This window comes from Orycteropus afer, unplaced genomic scaffold (assembly GCF_000298275.1).
Source record: "Orycteropus afer afer isolate SDZICR_OR568_19922 unplaced genomic scaffold, OryAfe1.0 scaffold00133, whole genome shotgun sequence".
Taxonomy (NCBI): domain Eukaryota; kingdom Metazoa; phylum Chordata; class Mammalia; order Tubulidentata; family Orycteropodidae; genus Orycteropus; species Orycteropus afer.
In genome coordinates, this window is record NW_006921720.1 from 7,563,426 (window position 1) to 7,580,305 (window position 16,880).

General features: G+C 36.1%; 1 protein-coding gene across 1 annotated transcript in view; it reads left to right on the forward strand.

The window, feature by feature from the left end:
• CD109 (CD109 molecule) overlaps positions 1-16,880 on the forward strand; it is a 159,739-nt gene that overhangs the window by 96,770 nt on the left and 46,089 nt on the right. Inside the window, exons 15-22 of the mRNA XM_007945220.2 lie at positions 74-226; positions 3,523-3,597; positions 4,078-4,138; positions 7,270-7,411; positions 9,254-9,371; positions 11,418-11,531; positions 13,346-13,564; positions 14,516-14,660. Coding sequence (XP_007943411.1) covers positions 74-226; positions 3,523-3,597; positions 4,078-4,138; positions 7,270-7,411; positions 9,254-9,371; positions 11,418-11,531; positions 13,346-13,564; positions 14,516-14,660 — 1,027 coding nt within the window. The remainder of the gene's footprint in view (positions 1-73; positions 227-3,522; positions 3,598-4,077; positions 4,139-7,269; positions 7,412-9,253; positions 9,372-11,417; positions 11,532-13,345; positions 13,565-14,515; positions 14,661-16,880) is intronic.

The following is a 16,880-nucleotide window of genomic DNA, read 5'->3' on the forward strand; positions in this document are numbered from 1 at the left end:
ACCACTATTGGTAGACATGTAAGTAATGTTTGAAAAAGTGAAATAAGTCAATCTTATTCTCTGCTCCTTTTAGATAAAGCTATTTTGGAGTAAAGCTAATGCTGAACCATCTGAGAAAGTCTCTCTTAGGATCTCTGTGACACAGCCTGATTCAGTAGTTGGAATTGTAGCTGTTGATAAGAGTGTGAATCTGATGAATGCCTCAAATGATATTACAATGGAAAATGTAAGTTGACCTATTTTTCAAAAGGACAAAAATGAATGTTCAGAGAGAGAAAAGAAATTTTATTGCATTATTTTGAATATCTAAAGAAAAATTTGTTAGTCCTGCTTCAAAAGTATAAGCCAATAATCAGTAAAGTTTCAAATAAAAAAGAATCTGCATCCTAGTATTATGTTGGAAGGCGACTTACGTAGTTGTGTCTTTGCTGTCTTACATGAGAAATGCCACTTAGAGTTTTCCCTCCTTTTCATGCTATAATTTGTGAAACTCAAGAAAGTACTGGAAAATTCACTTGCATAACTTTTGGTAACATTGGAGAAGAAAACATTAGCTAATTTTGAAGTACTTTCTATTTTGTTTATAAGTAATGTTTATAAGTAATTACAGTCTGCAGTAAATTTGGAATTTGCAGAAAGGCATATGTATTGACCTATATTATCTTAGAAACACCTGCACAGGCATCTGGGCTGCTGCTATTTGTACTGATTTTGGCAGTGAAGTTGCAAGGAATGAAGAAAGAGCAGAATTTAAACCTTTCTTTTGACCTGTCATCTAACTGCTGTCTCTAGCTGCCCACTGCCCTAGGCTGAAGTCACTCACTTCCTCCCAACTTGCCAATTCCAGATATCCTTCATTCTTCCCAGGGCTTTGGCTTCCCACTCATCCAAGTTTCCTACTTGCTTTTGCTGTTTCTCCAAAATTGGTTCTGGAGAAAGGAGTATGAAGTCTGTGATACTAGGCCATTTTGGCTTCTTTCTTTCTTGTTAAATTTACATGTCCTACTGAGAGGCTCTTGAATTCCTTGGGACAATTTAAGTGTACTAGATCTTCCAGGAATAATTTTCAGACACCAGCCTTCCTCTCATTAGCTTGGGTTGAGCTGTTTTAGTGCTCGTTTTTTTTTTTTTAAGCCAGTGAAAAAGGAAGATTTCTTTATGAGACAGATGCTTCTTCCTGAATGTTTCTATCCATTCATGCCTGAGTGACAGTTGAGCAGATCTTGCATGTATTTCTGTATTGTGGCAGAGTTTGGAACTAAAACATTTTCTCCCCATTATACCTGGCTCTGACTTTATTATCTATAATTAGGTTAGCTATATTTGCCAGCTTGTTGAGAACATTATGAAAATTTCTTTTTTCTTATTCTGCTGTTTTATTATTGGTACCTGTTCCAGCATTATGTTTGCTTATCTTGGGTGGAGAAGTGGCTACTGTTAGCATGACAGTAACAGTCATTGCTGGTGTTTAATTTTATGGTAGAAGGTGCTTTTTTTCAACTTGTGCTTAGTATCTTTCATGGTTTTTAATCCTGGCTTTATTGTAATTTATCTGGCTAATGCTAACACAAATATGGGGGAAGTATAAAAATAGTTACACCAAATGGCTGCAATATCTTTTTTTTTTTTTAAATTGTGATTTGGGTGAAAGTTTACAGAGCAAATTTGTTTCCTATTCAACAATTTATACCCATTTTGTTTTGTGACGTTGATTGCGATCCCCACAATGGAATAGCTCTCTTGTGTTTGCCTTCTCCCTTCTTCCTTCTTTCCTATCATCTCCTGGCTTCTGAACTTTATCCCTTGGCAAATACTGCCTTTTTATCTTGTGTCATTGATTGTTCTAATGAGTGCATACCTTCCTGATGCTATAGTTCACCTTGTAGGCCTGTCTATTTCTTGCCTGAAAGCTGAGCCACAGGGTTGAGTTCACTTCCAGGCTTGAAGGGCATGTAAAGGGCTCTATCAGACCCATAGCTTGGTCTGTCTTTATGATTTTGGGTTTTGTTCCACGTTTTCCTCCCACTCTATGCAGGACCTCCTATTGTGGTCCTTTTCAGAGCAGGGCATAATTTAGTTCTTCTGGTCTCAGTGTCATGGAGGTTGGTTCATGTAGTCCATTAGTCCTTTGGACTAATTATTCCCATGCATTATTTTAGTTTCTTCACTCTTTGTTTTAGATGGAGAGAGATCAATAGTCGCAGCTTAAATGGCAACTCATTTTTAAGTATTTTTTTTTTTTTTTTAAACTTAAAGACACCAGTTGCTATGCACCAAAGCAGGATACAGAACATTGTCTTTATGGACTATGTTATGCCAATTGATCTTAGTGTCCCCTGAGGTTGTGGTCTGAGCTCCCAGGTTCAGTGGTTCATTCCCTCAAGATGTTTGATTTTGGCTATGAAGTTTTCATAACTTTGCCCTTGTGTGCTTTACTGTATTCATGGATATATTTGCAGCAAATATAAATACATGTGTAGAAATATCCTCTGTGAAACCTATATATGTATTTTCATGGGTATAATCCTATTTGCCTTCCCATCCTTGTTCAGCTTGAGCTTCTATGCATCCACTCATAGCTTATTATGATTACTGCCATTGCAGGATTGTGTACCTAATAGAATTTACCTTTGTTGTCTTTGGCCCTTGTGCTCCTCCCAGTGTCTTTCTTTGCCTTGATCGTTTCGTGCTGACCTCCCCCTACTTATATTGACTTATGACCGCTTTACAGAAGAACATGTATTTGCATAATCTGTATCATATGGATGTACTGTAATTCATTAACTATTCCCCTAAATTTAGACATTTAATTGTTTTCATTTTTCCCTTATTTGCTCATATTTTCTTAGCTGTGAGTTAAAGGCTATGACCATTTTAAGGTTTTATTTTTTTAATATCAAATTCTTTTCTAAGAAAATTGTACTAAGTTACAGATCTGCAATAGTGCATATGAAAATGTCCATTTTACCCATTCGTGCTAGCAATGGGTGCTGTTCTTAAAGATTGCATTGCTAATATGATAGAAATAAATATCTCAGTGAAAAACTATTTCTCATTGATGTTAGAATTTGCTTTGCTTTGATTATCAGTGAAGTTGAATTTTTTCTGCTTATTGATAGTTTTTTTTTCTTTTGCTTTCTGTTCATTTTTTTTTTTTATTTAGGTAACTGTCACTTTACAAAATTTACATTAATTTCTATGAAATATATCTGTTTATTTCTGCCAAAAGTGTAGGTCATTTTTAATGCTGGCCTCTACATGTTGGTCTTTTCAGCACAGAGACATTTAATATCCTCCTGGGTAAAACTCAAGGCCATACTTCTTAGGAACTCTTAATTGCTGAACAGAGTAATCAATTCTGTTCTTTTATAAGAAATCTAATTTTGGCTTATTAATTCAGAAAGTAGTCACATATTCATTACTTCTCAATTTGTATCATTATCAAATTTGGTAAGCAAGTGGATTTCTTTTATCTAAATTACACAAATCCCTTCATTTCTTTATATTTTATCTCCTTCTCAGGTGGTCCATGAATTGGAACTTTATAACACAGGATATTATTTAGGCATGTTCATGAATTCTTTTGCAATCTTTCAGGTATATTTATTTAATTTTCTATATAATTTGAAAAGATAGTAGTATCTTTTATTATTACAGACCTTGTAAAATTAATATAAATTATGAAATATTTTATAATATAAATTATAAAATAAATATTAATTATGAAATATCAACCTTTTATTAAATGTGTTGCTGAAATATAGATTGTTATGTTAGTGTAATTTGAAATGGTAAGAGAGTCATCTTTTCAGTTTTAAAACCAAGTAGAAAAAGGCAATATTAGAGAAATTAATGCAATTGTTATTAAAGAAATAACTTACTTACTTTGTATTACTTCTACTGCCCTTAAAATGGCTTTTTGTGTGTGTTTGTGGGTGAGAGAGATTTTGATTGATTGAGCATACACACATTTGTACCCAGGCCCTCAGAAATGCGCGTGAGTGAGTATGGAGTACAGGTAGTTTAGAGAGCATTTCAACTTTTACTTTAAAAGAAAATTGAAATTATTCTTTTTAGGACTGTGGCCTCTGGGTATTGACAGATGCAAACCTTGTGAAGGATTACATTGATGGAGTCTGTAAGTAAAACATGGCAGTATGATTGTAAAATAATTTAATCTTTCATCTCAGATATTTAATAGCACTTGCCTTCTGGTTAGCAGTCAAATGCCTTAGGCACTGTGCTACCAGAGCTCCTGGACATATATATGTCTAGGTATTTTCTGGCTTAACATAGGTATTTTGATTTTGACTTTCACTTCTCTTGTTCTAAGAATATTTGGAATTTAATGTGCTTGGAAGCTGAGGTTTTTATATCCTGGCCATGATGTCAGAACGTCTGTCTGGGTTGCTATCTATGTCTTTGAAATGAGTACTTTCCATTTGCTCTCTGTGATTCTTTGAGGGGTTGTACTTTTGGGCATATTGGGAACTTCTGTGCCATATATATGCTTTGTGTTACAAACTGTGCTGTTACTTTGGTATTAGATAAAAGGAGAAACACGTTTTTGAAACATATGCTCCTTGATGTCCACCTAGAAAATAACCCAGATGCCATAAAATACACTGGCATATGTGTGCATGTTGTTGTTTACGTGTGTGCATGTGCACACACACTCATACGTATTTTTTCAATCCTGAGAGATTTAACTTCTCACTGGGCAGGATAACACCTGTGGATCCTAGGTTCCTGAATTGCTGAGTAGGGTGGCTACAAAGTAACAGTAAGAAGTGTGATTTTAGGAAGCAGTCATAAAATGTTTCTACTAAAGTAAATGTATAAATGAGACTGATTAGCTCTAGAAGTCATTCTCCTTTATTTCAGGTAAAATTATGAGAATATATCATCTTGAAAGGCTTTCTGAAGTGTTATATACACTTTCTATCCCTGAATTCCCTATTTCTGTCAGAAGTTTTCTGTTACTCCACACTAAGCCTCAGGCTCTCTGGCTTTGGGCTGGTTCTTGCTACATAGGACACCCAAGTCTCTGTCCTGAAGCTAGAACTTGATTCTGTTTTGGAAATCCTCTACATACTGCTATTCCTATTTCTCTGTCCCATCCCACCAATCTAGCTTTTACAGATATTTGGTTTTGATGTTTGAATTTCTGGCCTCCAGTCTTACTCTTTGTCCAATTTTTATGTTCAGTCCAGTTTGTGCTTCTGGCCTGTTGATGATTGCTTTTGCTCTGACTAGGCTGTTTCTGTGAGGCCGGACATGCTGCCTCCCTCTAGCCCTTTCACCAACCCCAACACCAACTGTTCCTCCTGCCGAACCCACCACTTCTCTGCTGGGTTTGATAATTTGCTGCAGTGTCCAGGCAAAACTCACAAATTATGGGGTTTATTAGGGAAGCAATAGGCTACAATTCAAGTTCAGAAATTCATTCAGTCTCTCACAGCTGGCTATCTCACTTAGCAGCCACCAGTCTCTCTCTCAGCAGTGCGTGTCTCTCACGTCTCTCTCTCAGCAGCCCGTATTTCTCACATCTCTCTCTCAGCAGCACGTGTCTCTCGCATCTCTTTCTTTCAGCAATGCGTGTCTGATGTGTCTCTCTCTCAGCTAGTGTGTGTCCCTTAGGAGCACGTTTCTCTCAGCAGCATTTATTTTTCAGTCAGCAGTCAGAGATATTCCTTCTGCCTCTAGGAGGTCTCCTTTTGAGCCTGGCAGAGTGGCCCAAACCAACCAATCCCAATATCAGAGTTCTACACACCTGAGAGAGAGTGAACTTCCCAGAAAATTAGTTTGTGCTGCTCCAACAGAAATATCCCAGGTGGATAACTTTAATCAGGAGCTCCTCAGTTGCTCACGGCAAATTCCACCATGGAGTTTACAAAGACTTATGGCTAGAAAACTCACATTATGTAATTTACTACACCACAGCCATTTTCTAATTTATTTTAAAACCTTCAATGGGTCACTGTTTCTTAAAAGTGTAAGTTCAGATCCTTTAACATGAGATGCTTGACATTTTAAAATCTAGAGTCAACCATTCTTTTTCTTCTAATTTTATGCCACTTTTAAAAATACTCATTGTCATATCATGGACATGGCTTTGTACTTGGCTCACTGTTGTTTTTTTTTTTAGTATTAAAAAAGCCCCCCAAAATAACTCACTGTTGTTGAGTAGATCCCGACTCATAATGACCCCTCCTTGGGTTTCTGAGGTGGTATCACTATTGAAATAGATTTTCCAGTCTTTGCTCTGAGGAGTGGCTGGTGGGTTTGAACCACCAGTCTTCTGGTTAGCAGTCAAATGCCTTAGGCAAGAGATTGTACAAAATGGAATGTTTGTTCCTCTTTTCTCCTAACTATGCCCCTAATCATCATTGAGATTGTGTGTAAAATCAACCATTCTCTTCATTGTACCTTATGCACATGTTTGTTATCATCCATATCATGTTTTCTGTGTACCTGCCTCCTTCATAGACTTATCAATGAATTCATTGCATTCATCTTTGTATCATTGGTACTTAGTACAGTGTATTTTTTTTTCATTTTAATTTGAAACAATTTTATATTTACAGAAAAGTTGAAGGAATATAGATGCACAGGAGTATTTATGGCAACATAGCTTCTTTTTATAAGAAAAAAGCCAGTGAACTGGGCAATTGTATGTAGCATCTCATACCTGGTATAAATAAATAAAACCAAACTAACTGCTGTTGAGTTGGATCTGACTCATAGCGACCCCTCCTTGGGTTTCCGAGGTGGTATTACTATGGAAGCAGATTGGCCAATCTTCCTTCCGAGGAGTGGCTGATGGATTTGTACCACCAGCCTTCTGGTTAGCAGTCAAATGCCTTAGGCATGACACTACCAGAGCTCCTTATACCTGGTATAGCCAATGATAATCAGCACTAAAGAGCTTGGAGAATGGTAGTAGGATTGTAGGTTGCTTTAATAATATGATTTAACATTTTAACTTTTTTTTTTTTTTTAGCAGCTAAACTGTAAGCAGTTTTTAAGATATTGGCTGTAGGGGTAGGGCATGTTTTTTCTAGTTCTGACTCTACTGTACTGGCCATGTGCCCTTGGTGAATTACTTGACCTCTTTGAGTCTCAGGTTTCTTATCTAAAATGAGAAGATTGGACAAGTAGAACTCTAAAAGCCTCTTCAACTGAGAGTGTTATGATTCTGTAGACTAAGTTTGTAATTTATTTTATTCATTGATTTCTTTTCTACCAGTTGTCAATGTTTATTTTTAGATGACAATCCAGAGGTTGCTGAAAGGTTTTTGGAAGAAAGTGAAGGTTACATGGTTGATTTTCATGACCTTTCATCAGTTAGCAATCCACGCATTAGAAAGCATTTTCCAGAGACTTGGATTTGGCTAGACACCAACATGGGGTAAAAATTTATCAAGTTCCTTACTTACATATTTTTTGTTAAGTGATTGTTTTAAATATGTTCTGTTCTCTTTTTAGTGTTTAAGTACAGGTATAGTGTGATTAAGAACTAAGTAGACCAAGAAGGTTTTGTTTTAGAATAATGCTTTTCATAATTTGTTTTATTGTAAAAACTGTATTACAACAATATTACAACTATATTAACAAAGCCACGTACAAATTGTGGTGGTAGGAATATTCTCAAGGAGGAAATGATATTAATTGCCTGGTCTCAGGCTCTGATCTTTTTCTGATGAAAGTTGATCTTTACTTTCATTTAAGTCTCATGGTCCCTGATGGAGAAACATTTCTGGGAGTATATTTGTTGCCTTGAGGTGGAAATCATTCATGATTACTTCCTGCTACCTTGTATCAGTACTTTGAACTGATTCTCACTCTTCATAAAACATCTCCGTGAGCCACAGGGAGAAGGGACATGGAGGTAGAAGGAATTCTAGCCTAGCTGACAACACCTGTGCTACCTGGCCTGGTGATCTAGCATGTAAATCATGAAATGTATACAGTACAGGAAGTACCTGGGTTATGAACATCAGAGTTGTATACAACCATAATTATGAACCAACCCCCAAAATGCCTATTATATTAAAAATTTGAAGCATGTACGATGGTTTGCAATAGCAAACAGGTGCTACTTTGTGATGCACACCAAAATGTTATTGTTATTATTACTGTATTATTATGTTAAAAATGTCTTAGTGTACAAGTTACCCTTGCTATCCAAAAGTAGAGAGCTCTTATGAAACCTTCCATAAACCAAAATGACATAAAGCAAACAAGCAATAACCATTAATTTATACAGGCAAAATTTTGTGCATTCCCTGGCCCAAAATATAGCCTACCAAAGCATTACCAAATAACACATAAAACCTAAAACAACACTAATGTACAGTGTTCACAGACATGGTTTAAAGTGATGGCGACTTGATGCTAAGATGCTTAGTTCTGGAGAAGGCACTTCGTGTGCTTGGTGCGCACTCTCGCTGCTTGGGGTGTGCGCTGCCTTTAACAGCTCACTGCGAAACAGACTCTGAACAATAGTTTCCCTTCTCACCTTTCTTTCACAAAAGTGAAAATCTTCGGATTTTTTTAGGTTAGCTAAAACAGGTACTAATGTAGGTGTTTCATAAAAGCGAAGTGGTATAAAGTGATGTTTTGAAAATTGGAGGATACTTGTAACTGGAAGTGTTTTTTCAGGCATACAAAGGTACACTATATACTGTAGATTAAGACAAACATTTGACTAACTGACATTAGATATGAACCGTACCTAACTATTTTGACTTATGTACAGATTTGACTTAAACACAGATTTGGGAATGGAACTCATTCCTAACCTGGGAACTGCCTGTATATTATAGTCAGCCATTTAGGGAAATGTGAAATAAGACATAAGTCAAACCTCAGAAAACAAAACAAATACTAGTGCTGACAGGTATACAGGGAAAGAAATTTTCTGCAAAGTAAGAGGAAAAAAATGGAGTTCAGTTTGAAAACAGGTATTGATATAAAATTTATGAAAATATTGCTCATTCTGAAGATAAAAATATATTGTAGAAAGATTTTATTGGGGTATGGATCACTATGTGGTGTTATGACCTACTTCTTGAGAACTTGGAATCTATTTCATAATTATTTCTTTGTAGTTGTTTTACATTTAGAGGTGTAAATGGTTTAGACAATTAAGATTCTTCCAAAAAATAGTGTAAGTTATGTTGGCTTATTTTGAAAGGTGTTTGAGCCAGTTCCTAATTTTATGATTTGTTCTTGTTTATCTTGACTTTAGTTCCAAGATTTACCAAGAATTTGAAGTTACTGTACCTGATACAATCACTTCCTGGGTGGCTACAGCTTTTGTGATCTCTGAGGACCTAGGTCTTGGACTGACAACTACTCCTGTGGAGGTAGCATATTTAAGGGCTGCTTATAAGTTTACAGTGCCATGAAGCAAAGAGAGTGTCAGCTCTTCAATGGAAAAAAAAAAAAAGACTGCTTATAATGTTGATCCTAATTTGAAATTTCTTCATTTTGCCTTTCTGTGTCTATTTCTGTCATAAGCTGTATTAAACCATGGAATGTAGGTTTATACTGATATTTGAATAGACAATTTTATACTGATAAATGAAGGTTTATACTGATATTTGAAAAGAAAATTTTATCATCCAAGTACTTCCCAAATCCAGAAAAAATTGTGCTTTCAGCCTGTTCCTCTCCAAGAATGTGCAAAACTTCTCTAGATTTCCTCTTAGCAGAAATTCCTTCACGTCTTTCATCAAATTGCATCACCTATCGCTTCCTAAACCAGTTACTGGTCAAATGAAATAGACTGTGGTTTAGATTGCCTTAGACCAGTGGCTCTCACCTCTGTCAGATCTGAAGCCTCCTTTGTAAAACAGATTTTTTGTGTTGCCCATTTATTTCCTGAGATGAAATTCATAGGTAATATAACTTAGCTGTATATAGAGTTTTTAAAAAAATCAATATAATGCCCTAGGTGAAATTGTAAAGATAAATTAAAGGAAAATAATATATAATAAAATAATAGGTATTTCAGTATGTAAATTACTGGGACAATTACATTAGAAAGCATAGTGAAATTTTTAGATATTTACCCCACGAGTAGAATCTTCTTTTATGTAATAGCTATGAATGTAATTTGATACCCACACATTGTTTTGAAGACTCAAAACCTTGAGAGGTACCTGTGGTGATGTCAATTTCTGAAACCAAACTGCAGTCTTCTCTTGATTTATAAAATAGTTGTATTGGTCAACAATTCAGTGTGCATTAAAAATGGGTTTGTTGTTGTTGTTGTTGTTGTTTGCCGTCGAGTCGGCCCCGACTCATAGCGACCCCTCCTTGAGTTTCCGAGGCAGTATCACTACGGAAGTAGGAATGCCCAACCTTCCTTCTGAGGAGTGGCTGGTGGGTTTGAACCGCCAGCCTTCTGGTTAGCAGTCAAGTGCCTTAGGCACTATGCTACCAGAGCTCCTTGTAAAAATGGGTTTATATATAAAAAATAGGTTTATATATAAAGTGGAATTAGGTTCTGGCTCCCATAATTTATTAACAAATGCTTTATTTACATGATTGTCTGAAGGGACACTCAAAAGTCATGTGGAGCATGGAATAGTTCTTCATTGGTTGAGACTGTCTTGAGCACTGCAAACCTTTACCCCAAAAGTGCTAATAGCACCCAATGCCAATCCTCACCCACAAAGTGATAACACTGTACCAGCTACTGTGACAATCTAAGACACTTCCACAAATGTCCAAATCAACTTCTAGAGGGAATTACTCCTCCTCATAGGTGGGATGGAGGAATGGGGTAGATGAATTGGGCTGGGAATCAGCCTCCACTGTAGGACCTGACCAACAAGATAGATGTTGGGTCACCAAGGAGGAAGTATGTATGCATGTTTGTGTAGAAAGTAGTTATTAGAATACCCCTGGGCCTAGCACATTTAGATTCTCCATATGTGATTCTAAAACAGGGCTTTTTTATTTGGTCAGTGGTTTTTTAAAGCAGAATGCTGGAGTCAATATAGAATAGTAGAAAGGGCCATTGCTTTGGCATCAGACACTCTGGGATCCAGTTCTGGCCCCTCTAATTACTGACTGTGATTTTATACCTGTTCTAGAGATCTCTGAGCTTCCGTTTTCTTTTCTTTAAAACAGGAGTATAATACCTGCCTCATAGGGTTGTATTAATTTAATTAAGTGAGATAATTATATAAAGAGCCTGGTTCATAGTGGGCTAAAATGTAGTGTTTATTGTTAAATCAATTTGCCATATTTCATTTAGGATAAGTTGTTATTTCTGTTTATAGGAAATTAGACATTTCCAGGTGAAGTTATAGGCTCAATAGGTTTTGGGAGAATTGCTTTTAATTGCATAAAATGTGAAGCATTTTGACCTGAATGAAAATATGTATTCATTGTATTTCCAGCTACAAGCCTTCCAACCATTTTTCATTTTTTTGAATCTTCCTTACTCTGTTATCAGAGGTGAAGAATTTGCTTTGGAAGTAACCATATTCAATTATTTGAAAGATGCCACTGAGGTAATATATTCAAGTTTTGTTAATGATTCACGCTTCAGGAGAAACTATGTTCTTATTATGTAGGGGTTGAGTTGTGTTGTGGTTGGGCATCTGGGCGTCAAGCATTTTATACATTTCTCGGAGAATGAAAATATACTTACTTTGTCAGTAATTTCATCTGTTCTTATGTCTGAGGATATTATTAGTATGTCTGTTGTCTACTGAATTTCCAGCACAGATTCTCCACTTTAGCCATGCTACTTCCTCATTATTTCAGAGGCTTGTCTTTATCTTTCCTGTCTCCTGCATTTTCTCATACTCTTCCCCACATCTAGAATGCTAGAATGAATTGCCACTTTATCGCTGTCATTCTGTAACCTACTACAGTTGGCAATATTTATTCCCTTTAAGACCTGGCTCAAAAGATGCCTTTCTAAAAAAAAGAAAAGATGACTTTGCAGAGGAATTTCACCCACTCTGTTGTATCTGTAGTCCTGATGTTTATACAGTGTGTTATATTTTCAAAGATTGTTGTTTGGGTCATATGCCTTTTGTCTGTGTAGCTATTTAGTTCCCTGGAAGTCTGGGATTAGACCACCCTTTTTATTGTGTTCATATTAAAAACCAACCCACAGCCATCGAATCAGTTCTGACTCATAGTGACCCCCATTGGGTTTCCAAGGCTGTAAATCTCCATGGAAATAGATTGCCTCATCTTCCTCTTGTGAAGCAGCTCGTGGGTGTGAACCACTAACCTTATAGTTAGCAGCCTAATTCTTTACCCACTACACCATCAGTGTTAGCCAAATGTTTAATCTTAAAGAGAATATGACATTTTTTCATGTAATGAAATTAATTATAATTTGGTAGGGATATGTAATTAATTTCATTATGTGAAAAAATGCCATATGCTTTTAAAGACCTAGATCTATAAGGTAACTTTTTTTTCTTTATTTCTGCTTTTTAATCAAATCTACATGGTGAAGTATGAAGAGCAAACATATAGAGTCAGAAACCAGGGTTCAATTTTCAGCTCAGTCACTTACCAACAAATAATTTCACCATCTAGGAGATGGGAATCATCATTGTTGTCTATACAAAACCTATTTTGAGAAGCATGTGAGAAATAAGTGAGAAAACAATTCATAAAATGTAATGTAATAGAGAAATGCTATTTTTATTATTTTAAGTTTACTTTTATTGTGGTGCAAACATACACACCAAGACATTCACCAACATAACAACTTCCACATTTACAGCTCAGGGACATTGATGACATTTTTCATATTGTAGAGAAATACCATTCTTGATGAGACTGGCAACTTTGTTATAATTTCTAAAAGTTTGCAACCAAGATACACACACACATCAGGACTAATGTTTGAATCGTACTTTCCTTGGAATAATTTTAGCAAATACTCTCAGTGAATATAACAACATTTTATTCTATTGTCTCAGATCTTTCTAATGGGACCAGTATCCCATGACATGTTTACATCAGGCTAGTAGCAATATAATATATGAAATAACTTTTCTGTACTCATCCTTACCACCAATGGCTTAGATAGAAATTTAATGTTAGTGAGAAGATCAGAAATGGAGTGGAAGAGTTTCCTTTCTCCCAATGTTTTGCAGTAGAAGAGGAAAGTGTGTAAGATAAATGAAATTTTTCCTAGTGTCTTTTCATTCTCTCTTTGACTGAATCTTTGTCTCATCTTTCTCTAGTCTTAGACCTCCCAGGCTTAGCAGCACTCAAGTGTTGATAAAACAGAATGTTACTGAGAGCATTTATTCTATTAAACTTTCACTAGTTTTTTTTTTTTTTCTTCTTCTAGGTTAAGGTAACCATTGAGGAAAGTGACAAATTTGATATCCTAATGACTTTGAATGAAATGAATGACACAGGACACCAGCAAACCATTCTGGTTCCCAGTGAGGATGGAGCAACTGTTCTTTTCCCAGTCAAGCCAACATGTCTGGGAGAAATTCCTATCACAGTCAGAGCTGTTTCACCCATTGCTTCCGATGCTATTACCCAAAAGATTGTAGTAAAGGTAAATATTTGAAATGTTAAATAAATGAAATGAAGTACCTAATTGAAAAGGAAAGAAAAGGTGGTTTTCTTCTTGATTAAATTTGATGGGAAGACCCAGTAGGTTGTCTCCTCAACCTTCTTGATAATGCATAATTGTTTTCTCACTGGGTATAGAAGTATATCACCACATGTTTTAGAAGTAATTGCCAATTTCCTCTTTAAGTTTAATCAAGGAGTTTGACTATAAAACACTTCTCTTTTATGGTCATCTATATTTACAAACTGTGTTAATTGAGATAGTACTAAATCATGGCCAAGTTCATATGTAGATTTAAAATTTTGGAATTCAGTGAATCTAAGACAGATTTTGCAGTTTCCCAGAGAAGACATTATGTCTAAAAGGATAGCTAGTTCAACATAGTGGGTAAATGCTCAGGTTAGGAGTTCTGGTGGTGTAGTGCGTAAAGCATTTGACTGCTAACCAGAAGGCTGGTGGTTCAAACCCACTAGCTGCTCCTCGGAAGGAAGATTGGGCAATCTACTTCCATAGTGATACCACCTTGGAAACCCAAGGAGGAGTCACTGTGAGTTGGCTCCAACTTGATGGCAATGAGTTTGATTTTGTGCTTCTGGTTTAGTTCAAATCCCAGCTCTGCCAAATGTGACTTTGGGCAAGGTATTCATCTCTCTGTTTGGGTAGTAATGGGACCTACCTCAGAATGTTTTTCTCATCACCTTTCATCTTCTCCTATATCAATTCCATTGCTATTTCATGAAATGTTTTGTCTAATTTAACTATAAATTAAAAGTTTATTAATAGATTTGAATTAGGAATAAAACAGTGGTAGGTACTTATCTAGCTACACACAATGTGCAGACACAACATGCTTGTCCTTGTATCTGTATATATATATCTATACATAAAAGGATTAGTTGAGACCATGTTAACGACGTTTCTTGTTTTTGACAGGCTGAAGGTATAGAAAAATCATATTCACAATCCATCTTATTAGACTTGACTGACAAGAATCTACAAAATACCCTGAAAACTTTGAGTTTCTCATTTCCTCCTGAGACAGTGAGTGGTAGTGAAAGAGCTCAGATCACTGTAATTGGTAAGAATAGAGTCTATCACCATCTACTGGTTTACTTGAATATGGTAATATGTATTTTCCATCTATTTATAGATGTATTTTCTTATTTAATTCTAATGAGAAGAATTTGCAAAAAGTTTTTATTTCATACCAACTGATGATTGCAATAGAAAGGCTATCAAAATACACATCCTAGACTATTGCTTCTCAATTTTCAACAGGCATATGAATCACTTTGGGATCTTGTTAAAAAGCAGATTGGGTTGAGTAGGTCTGGGGTGGGTTCTGCATTTATAACAAGCTACCAGGTGATGCTGATGCTTCTGGTTTGTGGAAGTTTGAGTAGCAAGGCTCTGACTACAATGTGGCTGGTGGGTGAGGTTATTTCTAAGAGCAGGGCTGCTGGCTTCTGTGGTTCTTGACCATGGGTGAATATCAGAATCTTCCAAGCAGCTTTGTGAAAACACAAATATTCGGACTCTATTCAACCTGTTAAATTAGACTTTCTAGGAGATATGACTATTGTTGTTGTTAGATGCCATTAAGTCAGCTCCAACTCCAAGCCACCCTGTGTACAGCAGATGAAACACTGCCTGGTCCTGCAACATCCTCACAATATTTGCTGTTCTTAGCCCATCATTACTGTCACTGTGTCAGTTTACTAAATCAAAGCCAAGTTCAAGAACAAGTGATTCTGATAGAGCATCTTTGTGCAACACACAAGTAAACTTTACAGCAGGAAGCTACCCAAAGACTTCAGACACCCTTTCCTAGTCATCTTCCAGTAACCTAAGAGATTTTTTGAATCAAGTAGTAAACAGTTTCCATGCAGTTTGTTTATATAGTTGTGCTTTAGAAATAACTGAAGGAAATATTTCAGTTAATGATATCTAAGTAGGTTATTAGGAGCTCTGATGGCATAGTGCTTAAAGCATTTGTCTGCTAACCAAAAAAGGTCAGTGGTTTGAAACCACCAGCTGCTCCATGGGAGAAAGTTGAGGCAGTTTGCTTTTGTAAAGATTTACAGCCTTGAAAATCCTATTGGTTGTTTTATTTCATCCTATAGAATCACTATGAGTCAGAATTGACTCAATGGCAGTAGGTTTATTAATTTCTCGGGTGTCAGTGCCTAAATGTTTTTTTTTTTTTTCCTGAAGTTCTTTTAAATTTCATCTGCAGGTGTAATTTTTCTTTTCTTTTTTTTAATTATAACTGTAAATGACCCAAGTCCCTATATAGAGGACTTTATTTGGAATCTTAGATACAGTTCTTAAAAAAGAATGAAATAAGGTTTCTATTTAAGGGAATAAATTCTGCTTAAACAGTTTCTAAGGAGCCCTGGTAGTGCAGTGGTTAAGAGCTCAGCTGCTAACCAAAAAGTTGGCTACTCAAATCCACCAGCTGCTCCATGGGAGAAAGATGTAGCAGTTTGCTTCTGTAAAGATTACAGTCATGGAAACCCTATGAGGCAGTTTTACTCTGTCCTATAGGGTTGCTATGATTTGGAATCTACTTGAGGGCAATGGGTTTTGGTTTTTGAAGCATTTCCACAACACTGAGATTCTGGGAGATGTAATACGTACACATGCATATGCACACATGTTCATCAACATAGAGAGAAGAAGCCTTGAATTTTTAATGTATACCACCACTCCTTACATTACAATGAGTGTATCTACAGTCATTAAAATACTTTGATGTTTAATTTAAAATCTTGATGTATAGAAATGATTTTTCAAGTTATTTTTACAGGATATTCATTTTTAAAGCAATCTATCTTGTAGCCTAGAATAGAAGGATAATAGATTGCTTCTTTGAATTTTAAAGAAATTCTGGTGACGTAGTGCCTAAGGCACTTGACTGCTAACCAGAAGACTTGTGGTTCAAACCCACTAGCCACTCCTTGGAAGGCAAAATGGGCTTCCATAGAGATACCACCTCGGAAACCCAAGGAGAGGTTGCTATGAGATGAAATAGACTTGATGGAAGCGACAGTTTGAATATTAAAAACCTGCAGTAGTAATATTATAACATTTATTTCTCTCTGCTAACATCTAAAGTTAAAGTCAGCATGTGCTAGCATGACTGAGACCTACTCCTATGAAAGCTTTCCTCTCTTTCATAGATTTGCATTGTCAGAATCACATTTCATTAGGATTTGGGATGGTTTAAGCTCTGGTGGCATAGTGCCTAAAGCACGTGACTGCTAACCAGAAGGCTGGTGGTTCAAACCCACCAGCC